This window comes from Lepeophtheirus salmonis, chromosome 9 (genome assembly GCF_016086655.4).
Source record: "Lepeophtheirus salmonis chromosome 9, UVic_Lsal_1.4, whole genome shotgun sequence".
Classification (NCBI taxonomy): Eukaryota; Metazoa; Arthropoda; class Copepoda; order Siphonostomatoida; family Caligidae; genus Lepeophtheirus; species Lepeophtheirus salmonis.
Window position 1 is genome coordinate 14,244,817 of NC_052139.2, and position 21,541 is coordinate 14,266,357.

A 21,541-nucleotide genomic window follows, 5' to 3' on the forward strand; every position below is an offset into this window, starting at 1 on the left:
AAGCCCGGTTTGCACGCACCAACTTGACTTAAATTTAAGCCTTGTTTAAATGTAATGACGTCGTAGGTTCTTAGTTTAAATTTAAATCGAGTTGTTGGTGTATATTTGTACCACAGAAAATCGGACATTTAATAAATATATAAAAAGGCATCGGACGCTGCGGCAGGATGTCAACAGAGACAATGCCAAGACCATAGAGAACAGTTGGTCCCTTCTCATAAATATATTAACCAATCAGCTTTTAATTAAATAACGTGGCTGACTATACAGTAATCCCCTTGACTATAAGCATTAAGTGCTAATAAACCAAAATTGCTGGCGATCTTGTTTCTTAAAAATAAATTTACCGTAATTACGGTTTTTTAAAGCTAAGTAAGGCCTGATTGGAGTGAATATAGATGACTCACCATTAATAAGGTGGATAAATATGACTACTGAAAAAATTATTGGGGCTCAGCCTTCCTTCTCCTGTTATTAGAGGCTAATAATTATCAACATTACTAGTTTCAAATTAAATGGTTTACAGTAAGGGTCTTTAGAGATGACATGGAACGGTCTTTTTGAGTAACTAAACTCTTACAAACTTCCTGACAGGGAAACTGGTGGTTCTGGGGACTACCCAATGCTTGAAATGAAAATTCGTTGATCACTTTCAACTGTAATTTTCTCGACTTGTACGTAAGCTAAAGAGCTCAGGGTTTTTTTTTTTTTTTTTTTTTTTTTTTTTTTTTTTTTGTAACTAATTGTGCTTTATGCTTTAATATATCGAAATATGAATTAATGTTACTCTCTTAAACTTCATTAATTATTGATTTACTTAGTGTTCAGATTTCAATGGACCACCTGGTAAATATAAACGATTAAGACTTATCACAAATTCTTTGCTGATTAGCGATTGATTTCAAAAACACTCTTAACCTTTTTATTTACAATGGTGTCTGCATTGGGGGAGGAGCTGAAGCCTCTTAAAAGTTATTTCATAATGAATTATATTCTTCTTACAAAAAACTTGCAAATACCTTGTTTTTTATTTATGCATAGGCCGGAGGGTTGAGTTAACTACAACAATGCAACATTATTTACTTACTCATCCATCATGGTAAAATATATGTTACTGTCAATCTGGAACTATACATCTAGTAGATCGAATAACCCATTTTTCTTTTAAGTAAGACTACAGTGTCATACAAATTGAATCTCAATTTTGTGAATACATAAAATCTGTCTGACTGTCAAGTATCATTTCTGTACGACTAATTGTGCATAATTCAGATTCCTAAGATTAGTAAAAAATGTAGGCTTAAGTATATTGTACAAGGAATGAATGAAAGAAGGAAAGATATTATCAATTGTTTATGAATGTATCTCTCCCCCCCCCCCTGTTCATTTCTTAGAACAATAATTAACATCATTTGTTACCCCTATCCAATAATATCTTAGCAACTACATTTGTGTAACCATATCCAAAAAATGGACAACTAGGAACAATAATATTGATGCATGGGAGACGACGTGCTGCGCCTATCAGTGGGTCAATCTATAGAAGGAATTGATCAAAGTATCGTTACAAATTAGTGGTGTATCACTGCATTGGAATCGGCATTTTTTGAAGTATCGGAATCGGCCTTAATACATTCAATTCACCGATAACTATGCATAATTATTTATATAGATAATATGTATATGATAATATTTAAACTCTTTTTGGGAAATTAATGTTACAAATCAATAAGATATCTAGACTAGACGACAGCATGCTTTAGTTCAGACCCATTAAAAAAACAGGGGAAGTATTATAAAGGATAATAAAAAATTTGCTAGTTAGTAGAGAAAATGTACTTGAAAGTAACAGTTTAAAAATGACACCATTTTTAGTATCCCATACATTTGATTTGTATCCCTTCAGAAAGTCTGCAACATTAGGAGTTGGATTGAGCGGTTACCTCTGAAACCATTAAGTAACATTTTTACTTAATAATTATTTTTTGTATATTTGTTGAATAATATTGTTTATAATAGAACTCAAGTCGAGTCCATATTTAATGAGTCAAGTTCGAGTAATCAGTATCCGTAGCGGGTCTATTAAAAAAAGACACGATTCTGGACTCGTGCACTGGTTTATACTTATTTCAATTCCTAGGGCAAGCCAAGGAAATCTTAGATATATACTTCCTTGGGCTAGCACCCAGTTAAAACTAGAGACAGTTCGAGACCATTTGATCTCATGTGGGCCAAACCAGTAATATAATAGAAAATAGCCTATTGTCATTGTTGCAAGTTTTTTTTTTTAAATCTGAGAGGCAGTTGAAATTAGAGGGCGAGGAGGCTAATTTTAAATATCCAACAAAGGAGGGTGTCAAACTCCCTAATATGAGCCAACCACAAATTAATTAAATCCTGAGCACGGAGAGTAATTAACTTTCTAAAATTTAAATTTATTAACATCTAATTATCATTGATACATTTATGTATTTTTTTCCTATCCGTTATTTAATCATAAGTTAAACATTAAAAATTATGCGTATAAAGGAATCGTCCATTAAGATGGTATCAGGACCGGAATTGGCTGAAAATTAGGTATTGGGTATATCCCTAATACAAATTAATAGATTCTTGTATGCAGTTTTCTAACTCACGCATTAGTGTAATCACACCAATATTGGTTTGGGTATTTCTACACTTTCTGACTAAAAATATGTATAAAAATAGTCGTTAAGGGGCAGGAGCCTACGCAGGATTTTTATGCGGTGCGTGAAAAATTCCTCTATATAAGAGAATGTTCATCCTTGTTGTATACTAAAGTAGGTTTTCCTGGTCTTGCCAGGACATTAAGAAATTAAAATTAATTCTGAACTCTTCTGATTCATATAAATATTATAAGGTTTAGAGAAGAAAAAATCTAATCTTTCATATTACTGTCAAAAATCCTTTGTACACTTTTTTAAAGGAGATTATAAGGTGAAGATAGAATAAGACACAGATACATACCAACATACAGCGAGAATAATTCTGAAAATTTTACGACCTTTATTTTTTGTTTTATATGAAATAGTCGTTTGTTAGTCAAAAAATTAGTTTTTAGAAAAATACTATTAAAAGACGACCATGGTATTGATGGCCAAAGAAAATTCTTACGAAAACCATCTCTTGAGTCTTAAAAACATACATGAAAAATTTCAGCAAAATCCATTCACTGGTTTGGGTACGATTCTCGAACAAACACTCTCACACACACACAGGATATTCACATTTAGTATATAGATGAAATAAATTTTTGTTTGGGGAGAAGGACTTGTTAAGAAATTTGGGGGATTAAGTAAGTTATGGCTGGGCCAATTGTTGTAATGACGTGAAGGTGCAACATGTAAGGGTTCCAACAACAATTGAATATAGTACTGTTTATGGTACCCCGGTACTATAACAGTACCAGGTTACTTAACAACACTAACATGCATGAGTGAGGAACTTAATGATTATACCCTGTTTGGGTGACTTAGCTTATATATACAAAAATAAAGATTTCAAAGCATTCTAATTATAATCTGCATAGCATACTGAGATTACAGAGGTAATATTAGATTCTAAATGTTAGGGAATGCCAATTTTGACATGGTTTTGTCATTTAAGAAATAGGTACACGGAAAGATGGAACATATGGGTATTTTGTGTCCCTTATCGTTGCAATTTAGATATTAAAAGGCCATTGAGGTAAATGAACCATAATATGTATTTAGTTATTACCAGCTTAGTTTTGGAAATGCTTATAAACTTAGCACATGTTTCTTTAGGATGGTGAAGGGATGTTATACATACATATTGAATAGATATAAATGAGGTTTTGAGAAAGAACCAACAGGAGGGAGCTAAGGCAGAATCAAGCCAGGGGGATTGGGTAATAACTTTAATGACTTATATTTAATTTTTCTCTTTTTTTCCAATATTTTTAAGCTTATTCATTACAGATAAAGATATATAATAATAGATATTTAATGACCGTCGAATATACTTTTTCTAAACATGAGGATAATAAAAAAATAACTAAATAACATCATAATTTTTTAGGTCGTTTCCGTATATAATAATAATCATAATAGTAAATTTGGGGATAAACAAAATTATATTAAGATTAAAGACAAAGTCAGGGACACAATTTTCTGCCAAATAAATTAAATATTTAAAATAAGAATTATTAAATGTCTTTTGGCGATATATAAATTAAAACAATAACAGATTTTTTTTTTTAAAAGTAACATTATTTTAAGTAAGTAAGACTACTCAGGGATTTTGATGATAAAAGATAGCAGGGGGAGTGAATAGTTATTGGCCATAAGAGAGTGTTTAATAGAATTCTGAACAGTAAAATCATATTGGAGGGATGACGAGTTACATATAATTTCTACAAAATACAATTTGTTAACATACACAATAACCACTTTGGTATAATAGGATGAAGCAGACAAAATATAGGAGCTTCACAATATTATAACGACCACTTTAGTCAAATTGCAAACAAAAACTAATCGTATTTTGTAAACAATATGTAACGACGATTCCCATCCAAGGAAGGTTTCCTAGATGCTGTGTCACTTTTCCTTCTTTGAATGTGACAGCTATTGCCAAACGCATGTTCACGACTGAAGAAAGAGAAGGATTTAACGCGGCGAAAATTACGTCCCTGTTTTGTCTAAATCCAAGTGTGTACGGGAGCATCCTTTCCTTGTTGAAAGACATCCGAAGCAGAAGGCTCTTCTTCGGTGGAGGAAGATTCTGGTGAGGAGTAGCTTATTCCCCCACTGACAGCAGTAGGGTGTAAACCAGGAGGGGGTGTCCAAGACGATTGTTTCTCTGGTTTTATGAGATGGATACAGACAGAGAATCTTTCATCTGAACGACGAGATTTGTCTTTTGGAAATTTGTCCAATTGAGATTTATTTAAACTCAGTTCGATATGTTTTCCTGAATGAGAGGAATTATTGCGTGCCACTCCAGTCTGTGGAACTGAAGAGTGTCGTACCCTTTTATCTCTGAAAGACGAAGAAGAATGATTCTCTGAAGGATTCGAAGAAGTTGAAGAATGATTCTCTGAAGGATTCGAAGAAGTTGAAGAATGAGACGAATCCGAAGATAGCCTTTCGGAAAGTAAATGATCATCCGATATGGAGACGTTTTTTAGTAAATGTCCTATATCAACGGAGCCTCCATTATTTGTGGAGGGATGACTGAAAGAAGGTAATGGATCTTTGCTCAAAAAATGTGACAATTCATTCTCAACCTCCACAAAAGCAGTATTAAACCATAAATGAAAAAGTTCTTTCTTGGTTGGTATTCCCTTGGAATGAAATTCAATTTTAACATCACCAGCAATGGCAACATTAATAGGTATTTCCAACCTCTGATGGTCCGAACGTTTGACATTGAACCCTTTGGATTCATAAATTTTTTGTGTGGACGGTTCAGTCTTCTTGTAATTCATTTGATGGACCTCCACGTAAATAGTATTATTCTGAGTGGTAATGCTAGGAAAATAGCTTGAGATAGAAACTGAGGAGAGATACATAGGAGTTGGAAGATAGTCTAAATTTTCTCGCAAATAATGATAGTAATAACTAATATAACGTTTTTGAGAAGGGATCGTTACTCCCTTACTATCTAAAGTCCGAGCTTTTCCATAGTAAGCCAACGCTTCGTTCGCTGTCCATCTTCGATGTGAATGCAAAAGAAAACAGCAAATCATAACACCCGTTCGACCTAAAAAATAATGAATATTCATAATGTAATAATTGTAGAACTAAATAGATATATTATAGATTAGAAAATGCAAATGCCTCAGCTTATAATATGTAAATAATGAATCATGGATACTATTTATATATATGTATATATAAAGAAGCTTAAAATCAACAAACCTTTCCCAGCTTTACAATGGACGACACAAACGTTTTCCTTGTGTTCCAAGAGCCATTTTTCTGCATCTTCACAAAATAGTCTGATACTATTAAAGTTAGGTGGATTGTGATCATCAAATGGGAAGTTGACAACCCTTCCATGAAACTTTTTAGCATCGTAATCCCGTTCTGAACAGAGATTATAAATTCGATAATGATCTTTGTGCATTTCATCCAGGAATTGTTTAACTTCTTCCAGACTATTTCGAAACATGGCTTCTAATTTTTCTGAAGGATATCCCATGGCAATAAGACGATCACTTATATAAGCGAGGTCTAAATTATAACCGTTTTCTTGATAACGGCGTTTATTTTTACTCACAATAGTTTTAAGTGCGCTTGTCATTTTGTCAAATCCTTCAATCATTTATAGTGATTCAAAGTCTTTCCTAATACTCCGCCAAAAATAATAATGATTATTATTATTATTATAGAACTTCAGCATCTTCCTTGAGATCCAAGTGAGTCAACTGATAACTACTTCATGATTTTTAATAACTGAAAAGAGAAAGAAGACATAAATTAATTTACACAATACTACCAAAAAGCTACCAAAAAAAAGTAGAGGATCATAAAAACAATAAACTCTGTTAAAGGATGCTGCAATTGGGAGAAAGGGGGGATTTTGTATTTATTATTAAAAGAATAAATACTTAAAGATCTTATAACAAATACTATGATATATATATATATAGAGAGAGAGAGTCCCTCCTACCTATCATGAAGAAAGTAGTAATAATGGTGAATTAATCCACCTGCATATTATTATCTTGTTTTAATATTTACAACTTATTATGCAACACACTTACAACTAAATCAGTACCTTGTAACTAGTGTACATATTAAGTAAAAGGAACTAAACAAATAAATCCATACACTATCTTTTTTATCATTTAACTCCCCTAAAAATGAAGCCACACTTATAAATACATTCATTTGATGTCTACATGTTGTCTTGTAAAATGTTACGTCAATGTTTCTAAGGCAACAACACTATCTAAGAACCTCAGCTATATTAATTACTTTTGAAATAGCTAGATTTTGTAATGCATAAATAGGAATATAATTCTAAGAATAGTTAAATTGGTGATGACTAATCAAATATCTATTAAAAATATTATACATACACATATTCATCCTCACACATACACACACAACAAATTACTATCATCATGACGACATTTTGTGATTCATGGATAATATTGTTGATATGCACCTACAAATAATTATAAGTAGTAGTATTATGATGCAATAGTCCAACATTATTACTCCATTCTATGAACGACAACATTTAAAATCATAAATATGCTTAGACTCACTCACTCGATAATTATGAAGAATGAGCATTCCTAATTAAATGGATCAAAGTCTAATCGCATTATACGTTGGGAGAGAAATAGAGTTCATACTTTATTTTTTAATTTTTAAAATAACAATAATTAATGTTGTGGCAGTCCTTATTTATTTGGTCCAGTCTAGTCTTAAGACGGGTCCTTCGGACTGGCAGTACTAGAACTGATTAAAAAAAGGAGAAATAAAGTTGAGTCCCGTCATCACAGAACAAACTCTATAAGTTTTAGGACTGAAATTTACTATGGGATTTATATAGGGGAGTTAGACGGCCAGGTCTGGGGGTCCCAAAATGTTACCTTCTCTTCTTTCAACATGTTTAGGGTCTTGCAGGTCTTGAGAGAGGGGGCTTGTTAAAACAGGAACTTAACGCCATTGGCCTCGGCTTTCACCTAAGATATCATTTGGTCAGACAAGAGTTCCCAGTACATATCGGGACCCACTCTCTCTTTTGGCTCAAAGAAGATGCGTAGTATGACAATGCCGTTCCACCCAATGATGCCAAGGGCTTGATGCTGGATGGAAATTTGGTTTTAAAGACGTTAGAGACATTAGCTTTCTCTATGGCTAATCATCTGTCGTTCTGGATGTTGTGGGATCTGTGGACAGTCCCTTGTTTCTCATCCGAATAAAAGATGAGTCGGTGACCATGGGACATCTAATTGTTCAGCAATTTTCTTCCGTGGGCAGCCCAGATGGTCTTCATTTTGTCTGTAAGGATATGTCTTTTGTAAAAGGTGGTATGACTTCATACTCAGATCAGTGTTTATAGCCCTGTAGACTGTTGTCCGGCTGACTTGGTGCTTTTTGGCAAGAATGTTAATCGGTGTCTAGGAGATACCTTCACGGGTCGTTTTAGGCCACCGAGGAATCTGGGAGTGTTTTTTATCACTCCAGGACTTGTAAGCTTTTCTTTAATCTGTTCCTCCTCCTTTCAGTGGTGGTAGACGTCGCTCTTTGAGTATCTGAGCATCTTATTGATGTACGCTGGGTTATCTCCCGCGCAATCCAATTCAACGACGGTATTCCTCCGGGTCTGCTCCATCGTAGAAACTTGTTTTGAATTAAAAGTTGCGCTACTAACTTAAAGCTAACGCTCAGCCTCTCACTTTAAAATTAAATTAACCGAGTTAAATTCAGGATAATACAAGATGGTTCGGATTTACTTGCACGACCCTGTATAATATATATTTTGCAAATGTAACTAGGTTCCAACTGCAAGGAATATGTATTTACATTTGATAAATGATAGGTAAGGGGTGCACTGATATCCAATATTAAAAACTATGTATTTCTTAAAAGGCACTAAATAATTCCATATCAGTTCGCCTAGGACTTTGCAAAGTTATCAATATGTTTTTTAGTAATATTTATATATATGATCATAATAACATATCCTACTCCAAGGATCCATCTCACCTCAATATGTCATTACTATCAAATGCTATCCTTGAAATTTCCAGCAACAAAAAATATGATTTATTATGATGTGCTTCTTATATTACCACAAACGACTAATTTTAATTATAACCAATTATACCAACGAATAGTAGGTAGGTAGGTAGGCATCCTATGTACATTCAGACTGTTCAGGAAATACATATTTTAGTAAAGTATCTAAATATATATATAAATTGTATTATATACACCAACATAGAGCTCCTGTGTAGTTACATATTTGAAAGGTAACGAGAGTTCAAATACCTACCAGAACGCTATGTTATGATCGGATACGATCGTCATGCAAAAATTATCCGTATATTAAGGACTGAAGACTGTAGTCCCATTCAGTTCAATCTCTGTTCAGTCTTGAATATCAGAACTAAAGCTCAACTGTATTTCTTTTTTTAATCAGTCCGAAGGAATCAAAACATAAGGACTGGTCCTAAGAAAGGATTGGACCAAAAAAATAAGGACTGACACCACTATATACGGATAATAATATTTACCTTGACATACGAGTTTAATTCGTTCCCGAACCAAGCTTGTTAATCAAAGTATTATATTCATTAAGGAAACACTTTAAAAAAAGCATGCATGAACCACGCCCTTGCGTTCTTTCACCAACTCTGGATGGAATACAAATTTTTGCTCAGAATCCATCTCGTATCTAAAAAACTCATACGCTCATATATCAAGGTGTTACGGACGGTACTCTTATAGTGAATACATATAACTTGGTTATTTATCTGATGGCAATTGCCATGACTTTTAGTCTCTTAAAAAAATCTTTAAATATTATGTTGAAAAGATGCAAGAAGAAGTAAGCAGAGGAATAGATTTGAAATGTGTTCATACATACTCATAACAATTTCAATTAACAACTACTACTCCCCTCCCCCCCTCAATCAGACAATAATAATTCAATCTAAAACAAACATAAAAAGAGAGGGATTCCTCTTCTTCTTTCTCTTCCTCCCCAATGAAGAAGAATAGTAATTCATGGAAGGAATGATGATGAGAGAAGGATAGGATTGTGCATGTATGAATATGTAAGTAAATATTAGTGTTGGATTTCGGTTCGAAAATCCTAGACCGGTTTGACTTCTAATGAACGAAACTAATTCAACCCTTTAAAGAAGTTTGGTTACATTTAAAATTCGGTCAATATCTTCTGACGTCAGTTATGAATTGCAGAGTGTTACATAAATCATATTTCTACAACAACTCATAAATCAGGAGTGGGAAGAGAATGGATTTTATGATTTGGAAAGAATTAACTGTAAGGCTCTAAAATCATGGTTTGAAACAAAATATGGGTACAAATCCGTTTATAAAAACTCACTTGACCGAACCGAAGAACAAATTCGGTCTTGGGCCGAGTCTTAACACTACTAACTGGATTTGGACTGAGCCACAAAACTCGTGGTGGATAGAATCATAGTAATAGTGTTATTACTAGCGAGTGTGTGAGAGCAGGAAGCCGCGGAAGCAGTACAACTATTACCATCACCACCAAAGCTATATATATACTTATTAGGGGTGTACCGATGCGGAATCGGCTCAATAATGTGAATTCCACCGAAACTTTAGCTTATTTCATAATAATTTTATTATTTCAAATGGTCAACCAATAAAAGGAAGTCTCTACCTCTTGGGCCCCGGATAAAATTATACATTCTTAAATTTTAACACATAATATAAGACCTGCATAACAAAATTTAGGTCCATTCATTTAAAATGAGACTATTTAGTAGTGCGGACAATATATAAGAGCCATACAGGAATAAATTGATTTCTGAGCAGGGAGTTCAACTATCTTTTTACAACTAATTATAATCATATAATCATCTCAGGCCCTAATTACTAAAAAGTGATACATTAAAAGAAGTCCGTCAATTTTTTTTTATTTGTTTATGCAATTCCTTTACAGATAATATTAATAAGGAATCGGGTGAAATTTTGTTTTAGATAATAGTTATGTTATTACTTATTACATACAATACGAAGAGTGTACTATGTAGTACTCTTCTCTTTTACGGAAGCTGAGCAATAACATTCCTTTTTTTTTTTTAGAGATAAATAAGCAAATATACATATAATATATATATATACGACGTTAACTATAAACCTAGCGTTTTAGTACTCTATACACACACTGCCTTCTTCTTCCATCCATGATATACACAAACACACACTCATATTAAATGTACCGGGTGATACGTGAAAATTTAAACAATAGAGAATTTGGAGGTTCTACTGAGTTTTTGAGAAATGTACATAAATAAAGCAGGGGACATTGAGCATTTTTTCAGAAAATAAGGGTCTGAACATAACTTTAAGGTAATGCTCCGAATAAAGTCAGGCGTCATACTTTCTCCCGAAGGTTCAGGCGAACTTCCCAAATGATAATGTGCAACAAGACCTGCCCACACTACTCAAAGATGGTTGAGCAATAAGATCAATTTCTGATTAAAGGACCCCCGTATTCATACGACACCAAGCCTGGTCGTGTGTAGATTCCAGGGTCTGTACCCTTAGGGTGAAAATGAACACTGGGTCTATAAGTCTAAAGAATATACAAGGAAGCCGTCGTAGAGGCCAGATAGGGCGTCATCAAAGATTATAGGAGACAATATACCCCAGCAGCTGGTCTCCAATATTATTTTTTGACCTTGTTTAGTGGCTAGGGAAATATATCTCGTTGATGTTAAAAGTATTGATTGTTCAAATTTCAACGTCGCACCCCGTATTTCCATACTTAAAATATTATATATATATATACACACGCACGCACATATTTATAGCAACATTTATATATATACAACAAAGCACGGCGTACAACATACATAGTACAAGAAGAGTTTGAAAGAGAAAGGGGAATTTTTAAGAGCGAGAAAAAAAAAATGACTACATAGCAACAAATATATATTATTTTGTTCACTTTTTGTATTCTTTCTTTCTTTACTACTTCTTCATAAAAGTTATCCAAAATTACAGGGCGTTAGCGAGGCTGCTAATAAATCATAGGAATATATTATATAAATACATCTATGAAGTTGGTTAGTTAGTACACTCAAGTGCCTTTAAAAAGGAATAGATATATTCTTTTTCTGTCAATCTACAAAAAGAAGAATACTTAAAAAATATTATATATTTACTATATAAGTAACAAATCAGATCTTCCGACGAATACTACACTAAATATTAGTGATGGACGATTACAAAAAATAAATCCCGATTCCGATATTTTTTAGTATAAAAAAAATACCATTTTGCTATCAGGGGAGCCCACAGAATTATATTTTTTATTGGTAGAAGGAAAAAAAATTCATAGATTAACTTTTTGGAAAAAAAATAATTAAAAACTAAACTTCTATTTAAAAAATATTTTGATATTATATTAAAATATTTTTTTAAGTCGAAACTAAATTTCAATTTTTTAAAAAATTGAAAAATTAAATTTTCTAGTTTAAAGTTTCTAAAATCCCCAGTTGTTCTCAAAAAAAAAAAAAACTACTAAATTTCTATTTGGAAAAATATTCTAATATTTAATTTTTTGTAAAAAAAAAATAATCGAAAACCAATTACTATTCTCAAAAAATTACGTTTTTTTTTTTTTGAAGAAAAAAAATCCAAAATCCACAGCTAAGCACAAAAAATTATTATTTTTTCCAATAAATTTCAAATATTAATTTAAAAAAAAAAAAAAAAATTAAACTTAACTTCCATAAAAAATATTTTAATATTAAATTTTTTGGAATAAAATTTTTATATAGGAATATTTTTTTCATATCAAAACTAAATTTCTATTTTTCTTTAAAATGAAAGTATAAAGCCCGAAAATTCCTTTATAGGGGGGCTATTTTTTTTTCATCACTAAGAAAAGCAATAAATAGTGAAATACCAATAATAAATAAGAATCCCAAATTAAACATTATTTCCGGATACAGATTCCAGAAAAAAACACGCCCGATTCTCCGATTCCGATTAATCGTCCCATCCCTACTACAGAGATTTGTTTCCATATTAAAAAATAAATTAAAACATCTCTCTTCTTCTTCTCCTCAACGTATTTCAAGTAACCCCCCTACACATCAACATCATAACATAATAATACATTCTCTATTTCTTCCCCTTACAAAAGAAAAAATCATTTTCTTTAAATAACGAAAAAGAAGAACTATGCTCTAAAAGAGTGAGATTCAAGCATAAAATAAATATATATCATACGAATACAAATATCAAATATTTACTATCCATGATGATAAAAATAAATACACTAGAGAAAAGAAGTACTGTATTAGGTACATGATGTTTTTAATAGCTACAAAGTCTATTCCAATCAATTATCATAAATTTAATGGTACATAAACATTGAGGAAAAAAATACAATACACAATAATCTATGGAAAAAAAACCCGTCTGGAATATGAATTTTAACTATCAAATTCAATTTATTTATTCTTTTTCTTTCGTTTGATAGCGATTTGAATTTCATCGAGCATTATTACATACATCAGGGTTGTCTGCAGGGTGATGTAGCCAAATTAAAAAAAAAAAAAAAAAAAATTGAAATTATTTTTTGAGCAGCTGGGAATTTTTAAAAAAAATTTCAAAAAAAATTAATTTTCTGTGAATACCTATGGGTTTTTGAAAATTTAATATTTAATTTTTAAAATTTTTTGTAAAGAGATTTTTGAAAATAAAAAAAATTAATATACTGTGAGTAACTAAGGATTTTATATATATTATATTATATAAAATATTTGAAATATTATTTTAGAAATTTTTTGTGAACAGGTGTGTTGATTTTTGAAGAGAAAATTTTAAAAAAATTTAATTTCTTTTGAATAGCAATGGATATTTGATATTGTTTTCACAAAAAATTAATTTCTTCTGAGGTATAGCTATAAGATATTTTGAAAAATCAAGCCCCCTCCCCCAGATATAATCCTGCAGATGCCCCATTGAGGCTCCCCTGCAACAGCAGTAAAGGTAAATGAAGGGAATTTTCAAACTTTTCTCCTTATCGTCTCATTTGCTATTATTTTCATTCCATGTATGTTTGTATCACACAGCACTAATAAGTATTATAATAATTGTAATACTTTGGTACAGGAAATGAATTATTTGAGAACAAAGAATAGGGCAGGTGAATAATTTGACAGAAGTTAGCTACTTCAATACATTCAGCATTCATCCTTGTTATATATATATATATATATATATTTGAACTCTTAATTCACTTTTCGTTTTCATTGATCAAAATAATCATAACACCTTCGAAAAAAAGGATAGCAACAACTCACCTCAAATTATAATTACCCACAAATACACATATATACACTATTCAAATTCATAGGAGGTGTACAATTTAAGGATTAAGCATTCTTTCATGATAGAATTGAAATAAAGATGTTTCATACAAATAAATGTCAAATGTTTTAATAGTATGTATGTAAAGATAAAATAAGACGTGCATAACTACACAAGGATACACATTACACATAGCAACACTAACAAACATCAATACATATTACATACAACAAACTGAAGACAAGACACAAGAGGAGGAAGGGGCGTCCGCAGGGGGTGGGCTGGAGGGGCTGTAGCTCCCGACCCAAAATTAAGGAATTTTTAGTCTTTCTAACAATATTTGATATATTATTTCAAAAACATTAATTGAATTTTTCAATTTTTTTTTGTCAAAAATTTTAATTGAATTTTCCAATATTTTTGGTCAAAAAATTAAATTCTTTAAATTTTTTGTCAAAAAATTTAATTTTCTTTGAATATCTGTGAATTTATGAAATTTTTATCCTAAAAATTAATTTTTTGAGAACTGAATTCGATTTTTGAAAAAAAAAAAAAAATTGAAAATAGCTATGGATTTTTGAAATTTTTGGATTCCCCCCCAAAAAAAAAAAATCACAAAAATAATCCACTCCCCCTCAACATACGATCCTGCGGACGCCTTTGCGGAAAGAAACTATGCTTTTAGGATAAATGATCCAACAATACATGTTAGGAACAGTAATTAATTCCCATGGATGAATGTACATATATACATAAATATATATGTCATCAGTAATACTTCACCCATTCATAACTTGTTACTAACCCTTTATAATACTCAGAAAATGCATATCCTTAAAATAATAGTCATCTGTTACTTTGTGAACATATAAATAATGTACCAGTGATATGTAATTATACGTATGTAAAATACAAAAAAGTAATAATGATTTGATACTTAAATAAACACGAATGATTTTAATAGGTTGCATTAGAGGATATAAAACATGTACATGGGTAGATACAAGGGCGTTCGCTGGATTATATTTTTGGGGAGTCTTGGTTTTTCAAATTTTTTGGGGAAAAAATTGAAAATTTTAATTAATTTCAAATATTAAATTTTCTAGTAAAAACCAAAAAATTATAGCCCCGGCAGCTCACCTCACAAAGATGTTCCTGAGATACGAGGGTTTCTTCTTACCGGGAAATTGTCGTGGAGCGGGATCTCGGTACATAATTTATGGATTATGTTAATGAATCATAAATAAATTTAATTATTTCTTAATATATTTTAAGAAGAAGTCATTCATTGTAAATTACTTAAAAAACAGACAAATTCAGACTGTTGTAATGAACTTATCAGATCCATTTTATACATAGTAAAAATTGGATAAGACCATTATTCATAATGAAAGAAAGGAACTTCCAAACTTAATTATGTAGATCACAGAACATACTTTTAAGAGTTATAAACACTGTGAAATTTTAGTATTTATGTTTATTCATTTTATAAGGGGGGAATGGACTGCACCATTATTCATAAAGAAATAATGGTGTTGCCAAACTTAATTATGTAAAGTAAATATTTGGACTACGACAATTTGACAATCATCCCACAATATTTTCTCAGTTCTCATTTTTATCAGTAACAGTGAAAGGGTTTTTTTTTTTTTAGAGCCCGCGGGATTTTTGGTATTCCGTAACCCGACAATCAGTCTAAAAATCAACTTGCGTAAAACTAGAATCCCTATAATTATTTTAAGGTACTTATAATATGAAATAATTAAGCGGCGGGGAATGTGCTGAGAATGTATCTTATATAAACGGGTGAATTGTATATATATATATATGTTTGGTGCAATTTGTAACTTGTATAAGCAAATTATACAAGTTGCAAGAATTTGGAATACTTGGGAGAAGGATAATGCAATAATTGAATATTCCATGGATAACCTGAGATATGAATGGAGTGATTGTTGACTATTTTAATATATACAAATTACTCAAATATAAGTATTCTATAGGACATTACATAGATCAATTGCCCACAGTTATATTACTCATAAATACGTAATACCCATGTAATTTCAATAGATCAAAATGAAATGATATTATCAATGTACAGTTGGTAATTAGAATGATCAATGTTGTAATTAAATTATGTATTTTAAGTCAAAAAAGTTGATACTTGTACAATTTGCTTATACTAGTTGGAATATGTACAGGGCAAATATATATGTATATACGATAAATTATTTGGGGGAGGGGGCATTCAGAAACTTTAGAAGGGGATTGCACTAAAATCTACATACATATTTTGTTTATCCTTGTACGAATATCCTACCCATCAAAATAATCGATACTATATCTATGTAAATGATGCCACACGGAATCGATATAAACATATATTTTTTTATAATATGTTCTATCTGTAATAAATACATACACATTTATAATATATTAATACAGAATACAACAATCAGTATTCTTTGTTAAAAACAAATGTAACATTGTTCGCACATATTTGATCAAAAATATAAAATAAAATGCTTAATCAAACTCAACGTTGGCCTAATTAACATTTATTTGCATACTCGCATCTTATTAAAAAGTACAAACTAGTAGTTATAATCAAACTATGTTATCTCTACTACTTGAAGAACAAATCGAATTAGTTAGGATTTTACTACTACAAAATAATGCATTTAGACACTCTTTTATACATAAAAGATATAACATTAACAAGGAGAATTAACTGTCCGGTGATTAATTTAATAATACTAGGTACTCATTATTACAGGCAAGAAATATCACATTTAATAAATATTTTAATTTAAAAAATGTCGATCTTAACAATAAAATAAAAAACACACAGATAAGCAGAATGGGCGTGACAAGATTTTCGAAATTAATTGCAAATGATTGCTTTAAAAAAAAGAGCGGTACCCCCATACACACTACTCTTTCCAATGTTTTAACCCTATTTCCCCCTCTTCTCTCTCCCCCTTTCTCAAGTATATGACATTTTAACATAAAATAAATACATATACTTTAACAATTCAGTGGTTTGAACATTTGATTTTCATGTTTGTACATAGGTATATGCCACACAAAGTCAAGTATATAAATAATTTATAGTCAAATTTTAATTTTGATATTCATATTTTAAGAGTAAAAAGAGAATATATAATGAGAAAGAGTCCCTTAGCAACAACAAAAAAAGACAGTAAAGTATATATATATATATATATATATGGAGCTATGAAGTGATAAGAATAGTTATAGACTGAGTTTGACTGAGAAGGACAACAGAGACGTGATGCCCTTTGCACTTGACTGATGTCATTCCATGCCCCACTCTCACTTTTTTTTTGTCAAGTAGGAAATAGAAGAAAGGAGAGGCTCAGAGTTTCACTTTAATTCCTTCCCTCTCCCAGTGTTTCTAAAAAGAAAATGTTTCATTTTCTGGCATTCGTTTCTCCAAATTGCTATTTTATACATGTACCCCACCCCAGCGATAAATCCAAAAAATTTTTCATTCGAAGAAGTGAATCCTTCCAAGGATGTACTATAAAGAAAGACAAATAATGAGGTGACTAGGATTTTTACTTGGCCACTTAGTAAGGCTTAGAGATAATAGATATTCTGAGCTTGATATGTTTAATGGAGCTATTGTGTGTTTTGGTCCACAAGTAGATATTATATTGAAATGTTAAATTAGTAACTTGTTCGGCAAAAGACCCTCCTTTAAGCATACCAAAGTTATCTGCTAAAGACAATATACCTTGTCACCTCAAAATATATTTCTTTCTTTACGAATTGTACTCTTATCAAAGTTAATAAAAAATAAGCTTATTATTTTAATATTAGGTTGTCTCATTCCAATTTTTAAATACTCGATGTATCAACATAGGTTGAAGATTTGCTCTTGATTGCCTTTTCAGCTCTTGTTCCCCTCTCCCTTCCCAAGGAATTTGTAGTGAAGAGCGAGAGAGAGAGAGAGAGAAAAGAAAGAGTGAAGAGAAGAGGGATGAAAGTGGAGTCGGCGGACAGAGCTTCCCATCCCGGATTGTCGGGTATAAGAAGAGAGGAGAAATGTAGTGCATCAACGTTAAAATAAGTTTGAAGCAAAATCAAGAAAAAGAAGAAAATCTCTTTCTACTGAATAAATTTGAAGATGGAGGCCGATCTTTGGTAGACCTATTTGAGTGCATTATAAGCTAAGTATTCCAAATGAAATATTGGAATGCCTTGGAAAGGGGTTGAAATATGAAAGGAACTGAGGAGCTACTTACCTCGTGTGTGTTTGTGTGTTGTTGTGTGCTCCTATTCTCCAGAGGTGTGGAATGTTGTTGCGTTCCCCCTTCCTTGGTAGACGGACGAGGAGGAGGGAATGTGAGCGAGGGACTCTCTACTCAAAGAGACGCTTCCGTGCCCCTAAGTCCTCTTTTCTCCCTAACATTCTATGCTAGTCCTCACAGAATAAACACGACTTTCAACGAGGAGAAACAACTCGAGTGGCGACTCCAAGGAAGGAATGTCCTGGGTTTCAACCAAAGCACCAGCACCAGCACCAGTAGTAGCACTCAGAACTCCGCCATTCTTTACTTTTCTTTCTTACTTCCTTGCTTAGTTATTTTACTGACTTCACATACTACTTCCCAACAAAACTCATTTTTTTTTTCTTCTTTAATTCAGCTGCTACTTTTTAGTTTCTTTTCTTCTTCTCCTTCTTTCTTTCCTTTTTACCAGAACAGCTGCCAACAGCCCACGCACTCCATCAGCCTCACACAATCCGACGGCCCCTCTATAACTTTTAAAACAAAGTAACGAAGCGCGCCTGTAAACTACAGGTCGTACTGATATCTTTTTTCCCACTCCAGACGTCGCTTTTTATAATGCCACAGATGGCGTCACACGTTCCTTCTTTCCCATTTCCCCTCATGCCCTTGCCAACTTTTTATTCTCTTCGCAGAACTTACCTTTTTCATTCAGTTAAAAGGGTGGATTCAAAGAGGAGCCGCAGTAAGTTATTCAACTATAGATTGCGCCTCTAGCGGACATAAAAATGTTGAGACTACCACTACTTTGTACAACATTGGATCACATGGTATTCGTTTAATTTACTTTTTGTAAAGCGTTTCGTCTCTTCCAAATCGGCTCCTTCTTCTTCTTCCCCAATCGCGAGAGAACTCGGCCGTTTTTTGGCGCCTTGGAGGAGGTTTTTTCCACATTCTCTTTTTTCCCCTTAATACTACTACAACTAAGAGAGCTCTTATTTGCCTTTCTGCCCACTTCTTCTTTGTCATGTCAGAAAAGTGACGTTGAAATAAAATAATCATCTCTTAGCAACAACATGAACAAAAAAAAAAGAGAGAAAAAACGATTATTCTTTATTATTACCGTGTGTAAAAAAAAGGAAAGGGGATTCACTTTTTTTTTCTAAGCAAGTGGCACGTTGCTTATTTTCCCCCTCTTGCGATGGATTTTAATACCACTGTTGCGAGGGGCTTTTTTGACATTCGGATTCCAAAATTGCCTTTCATTTATTTGTAATTTTTTTCTTCATATTTCACAGGAATATAATACCATTTCATTTCTACTGTGAATGTGGTAGGACTAAAAGGCCTCAATGATGAACAAAGACAATATCAAAGGGAAAAGAAAGATAAAAGAGGGCCCCCTCGAGGATGGAAAGTGAAAGACAAAGGAAATATATTTTTAGTTATGTAAAATAGACTCCAAATATATTCTATTCATTCATATTATTGTAAGTCTCTGATCATGGTTAGAGACTACTAACCCATGCTTTTAGAAACATGAAGGACCCCTTGTACTATGTGTATCCGTTTAACAACCTGATTAGTTAGTTAACAGAGAGGTGGCTGTATATTTCATCATCAGTCATCAAAGTTGTTTGAGAGATGAACATTCTTATGAAGTTAATATGAGGCGTCCCTTGTGTTGCAATACAAGATCCCGCCTATTTACGATAAGTAGACTTGAATGATGAAAATGTGACAGATGTGTGTACCTCTTTGATGAATTACTTTAAATTCCCTATAGAAAAAATCATAAATAATGAGAAAGAGTCTACCACAAAATTCCTGCCTACGTCTGAAGGAGTAGCATGGAAACAATATTATTGATTTTTACAAAGTGAGAGTAAAATGGCGAGGAACCAACTCGCAAATACATTAAATGTTGTGAATATATTTATATAAATTGAGGAATAGTATGCACAAAATATATGCATACATACAATGAGCTTACCCGACTTCAATCTCCTATAGCTAAATATGTGGTGCGTCAACATAAAATCAATCTTTAACAAAAATGTATTTTTGTATGTTTATTTTTGGAAAAATTTAATTTTTCTATAAAAAAGTTTATTTTTCCATGTTTATTTTGGAAAAAATTACTTAGATGGAAAAATTAAATATTTTTGACACAAACATATGCATATTATTCATATTTGTGGGATGAGTTAAGATACCCGAGTATTTTAGCTAAAGTTTAGAACTTTATTTTTATTTAAAATACTTAACTGTCCCCCATATGGCCTATAAATAAAATCTGCCAATTTCTCATTCTTTTATTACAACCATCAGTTTTACCTACTTTTAATGCAATTTGCGACACACCCAAAGGGTTAATAAGAATCCTTTGTTCATAAAAATTGAGGATAATTTGTCACAGAATATAAATGTAATTTAAAAAATGTTTGAGAAAAAACATTCTAGCTTGCTTTTGTGTTGACGGGCCACAAAAAATGCAGATTTAAGCAAGGATGGAGATAATATGTTTGTAGAGGAGGAAAGAATGAAAGCTGTCTTCTTTCTCTCGGACATGTATTTTTTTTTAAATAGGAATTTGGATTTTAGGTGAATTTATTTTTATTGGACTTAAAATAAGTCAAATTAAAAATATGGAGTGTATTAACAATAAAGGTCCAAAAGAAATAGGAATAAAAAATGATTAATATCATTTAATCATTTAAAGTATTCTTTAAAATTTTGAATGTCAAAAATATTAATAGTAGTCCTTCCTTTCATTCCCAAAGTCTTGTCCTCATTATTGGAAATTAAAATATCGTTGTATCCTATAAAGCAATGTATATAGCTTTATATAAAATGTAGTATGTAATTTTGCCCTACTGTATACCATAATTCTTAAAACCGTCACTGATTGGAGGTAATTGATATGTGGGCCTTTTGTAATTTTGAAGGATTTTAAAATAACGTTGTGTATCTAAATATATTAATACAGTATAGAAAAAGGACCTCAAAAGTTCATTAAAAATAAAATAAATCATTACTATATTAAAACAAAACGTAAAGTTGAAGGACTCAATCTTGTTTAAAAAAAAAAAATAGTCACCTCATATCAGAGTCGGGGAAAAAAGGATCTCAGCAGCAAGGTTAATAGTAGTACAATGTTATGCCATCATGTAATCCAGCTTACCATAATGTTCAATTTGATGTACAATACCGACTGCTGGGCAAGAC

The 21,541-nt window shown here is 31.8% G+C and overlaps 1 protein-coding gene across 2 annotated transcripts; it reads right to left on the bottom strand.

The window, feature by feature from the left end:
* Positions 1-3,888: 3,888 nt before the first annotated feature.
* On the bottom strand, positions 3,889-20,324 carry LOC121123901 (phosphatidylinositol 3,4,5-trisphosphate 3-phosphatase and dual-specificity protein phosphatase PTEN). 2 transcript variants are annotated; one of them, XM_040718961.2, is made up of 3 exons: positions 18,329-20,324; positions 5,907-6,443; positions 3,889-5,748 (listed from the first exon to the last, which is right to left on the bottom strand). In XM_040718961.2, exons 2-3 carry the CDS (start codon positions 6,310-6,312, stop codon positions 4,685-4,687), a joined length of 1,470 nt encoding a protein of 489 aa, XP_040574895.1. In that variant the 5' UTR covers positions 6,313-6,443; positions 18,329-20,324; the 3' UTR covers positions 3,889-4,684. The 2 variants fall into 2 exon arrangements, with proteins under 2 accessions (XP_040574895.1, XP_071747351.1); XM_071891250.1 differs by lacking the exon at positions 18,329-20,324 and adding an exon at positions 7,073-11,432.
* Positions 20,325-21,541: the final 1,217 nt, after the last annotated feature.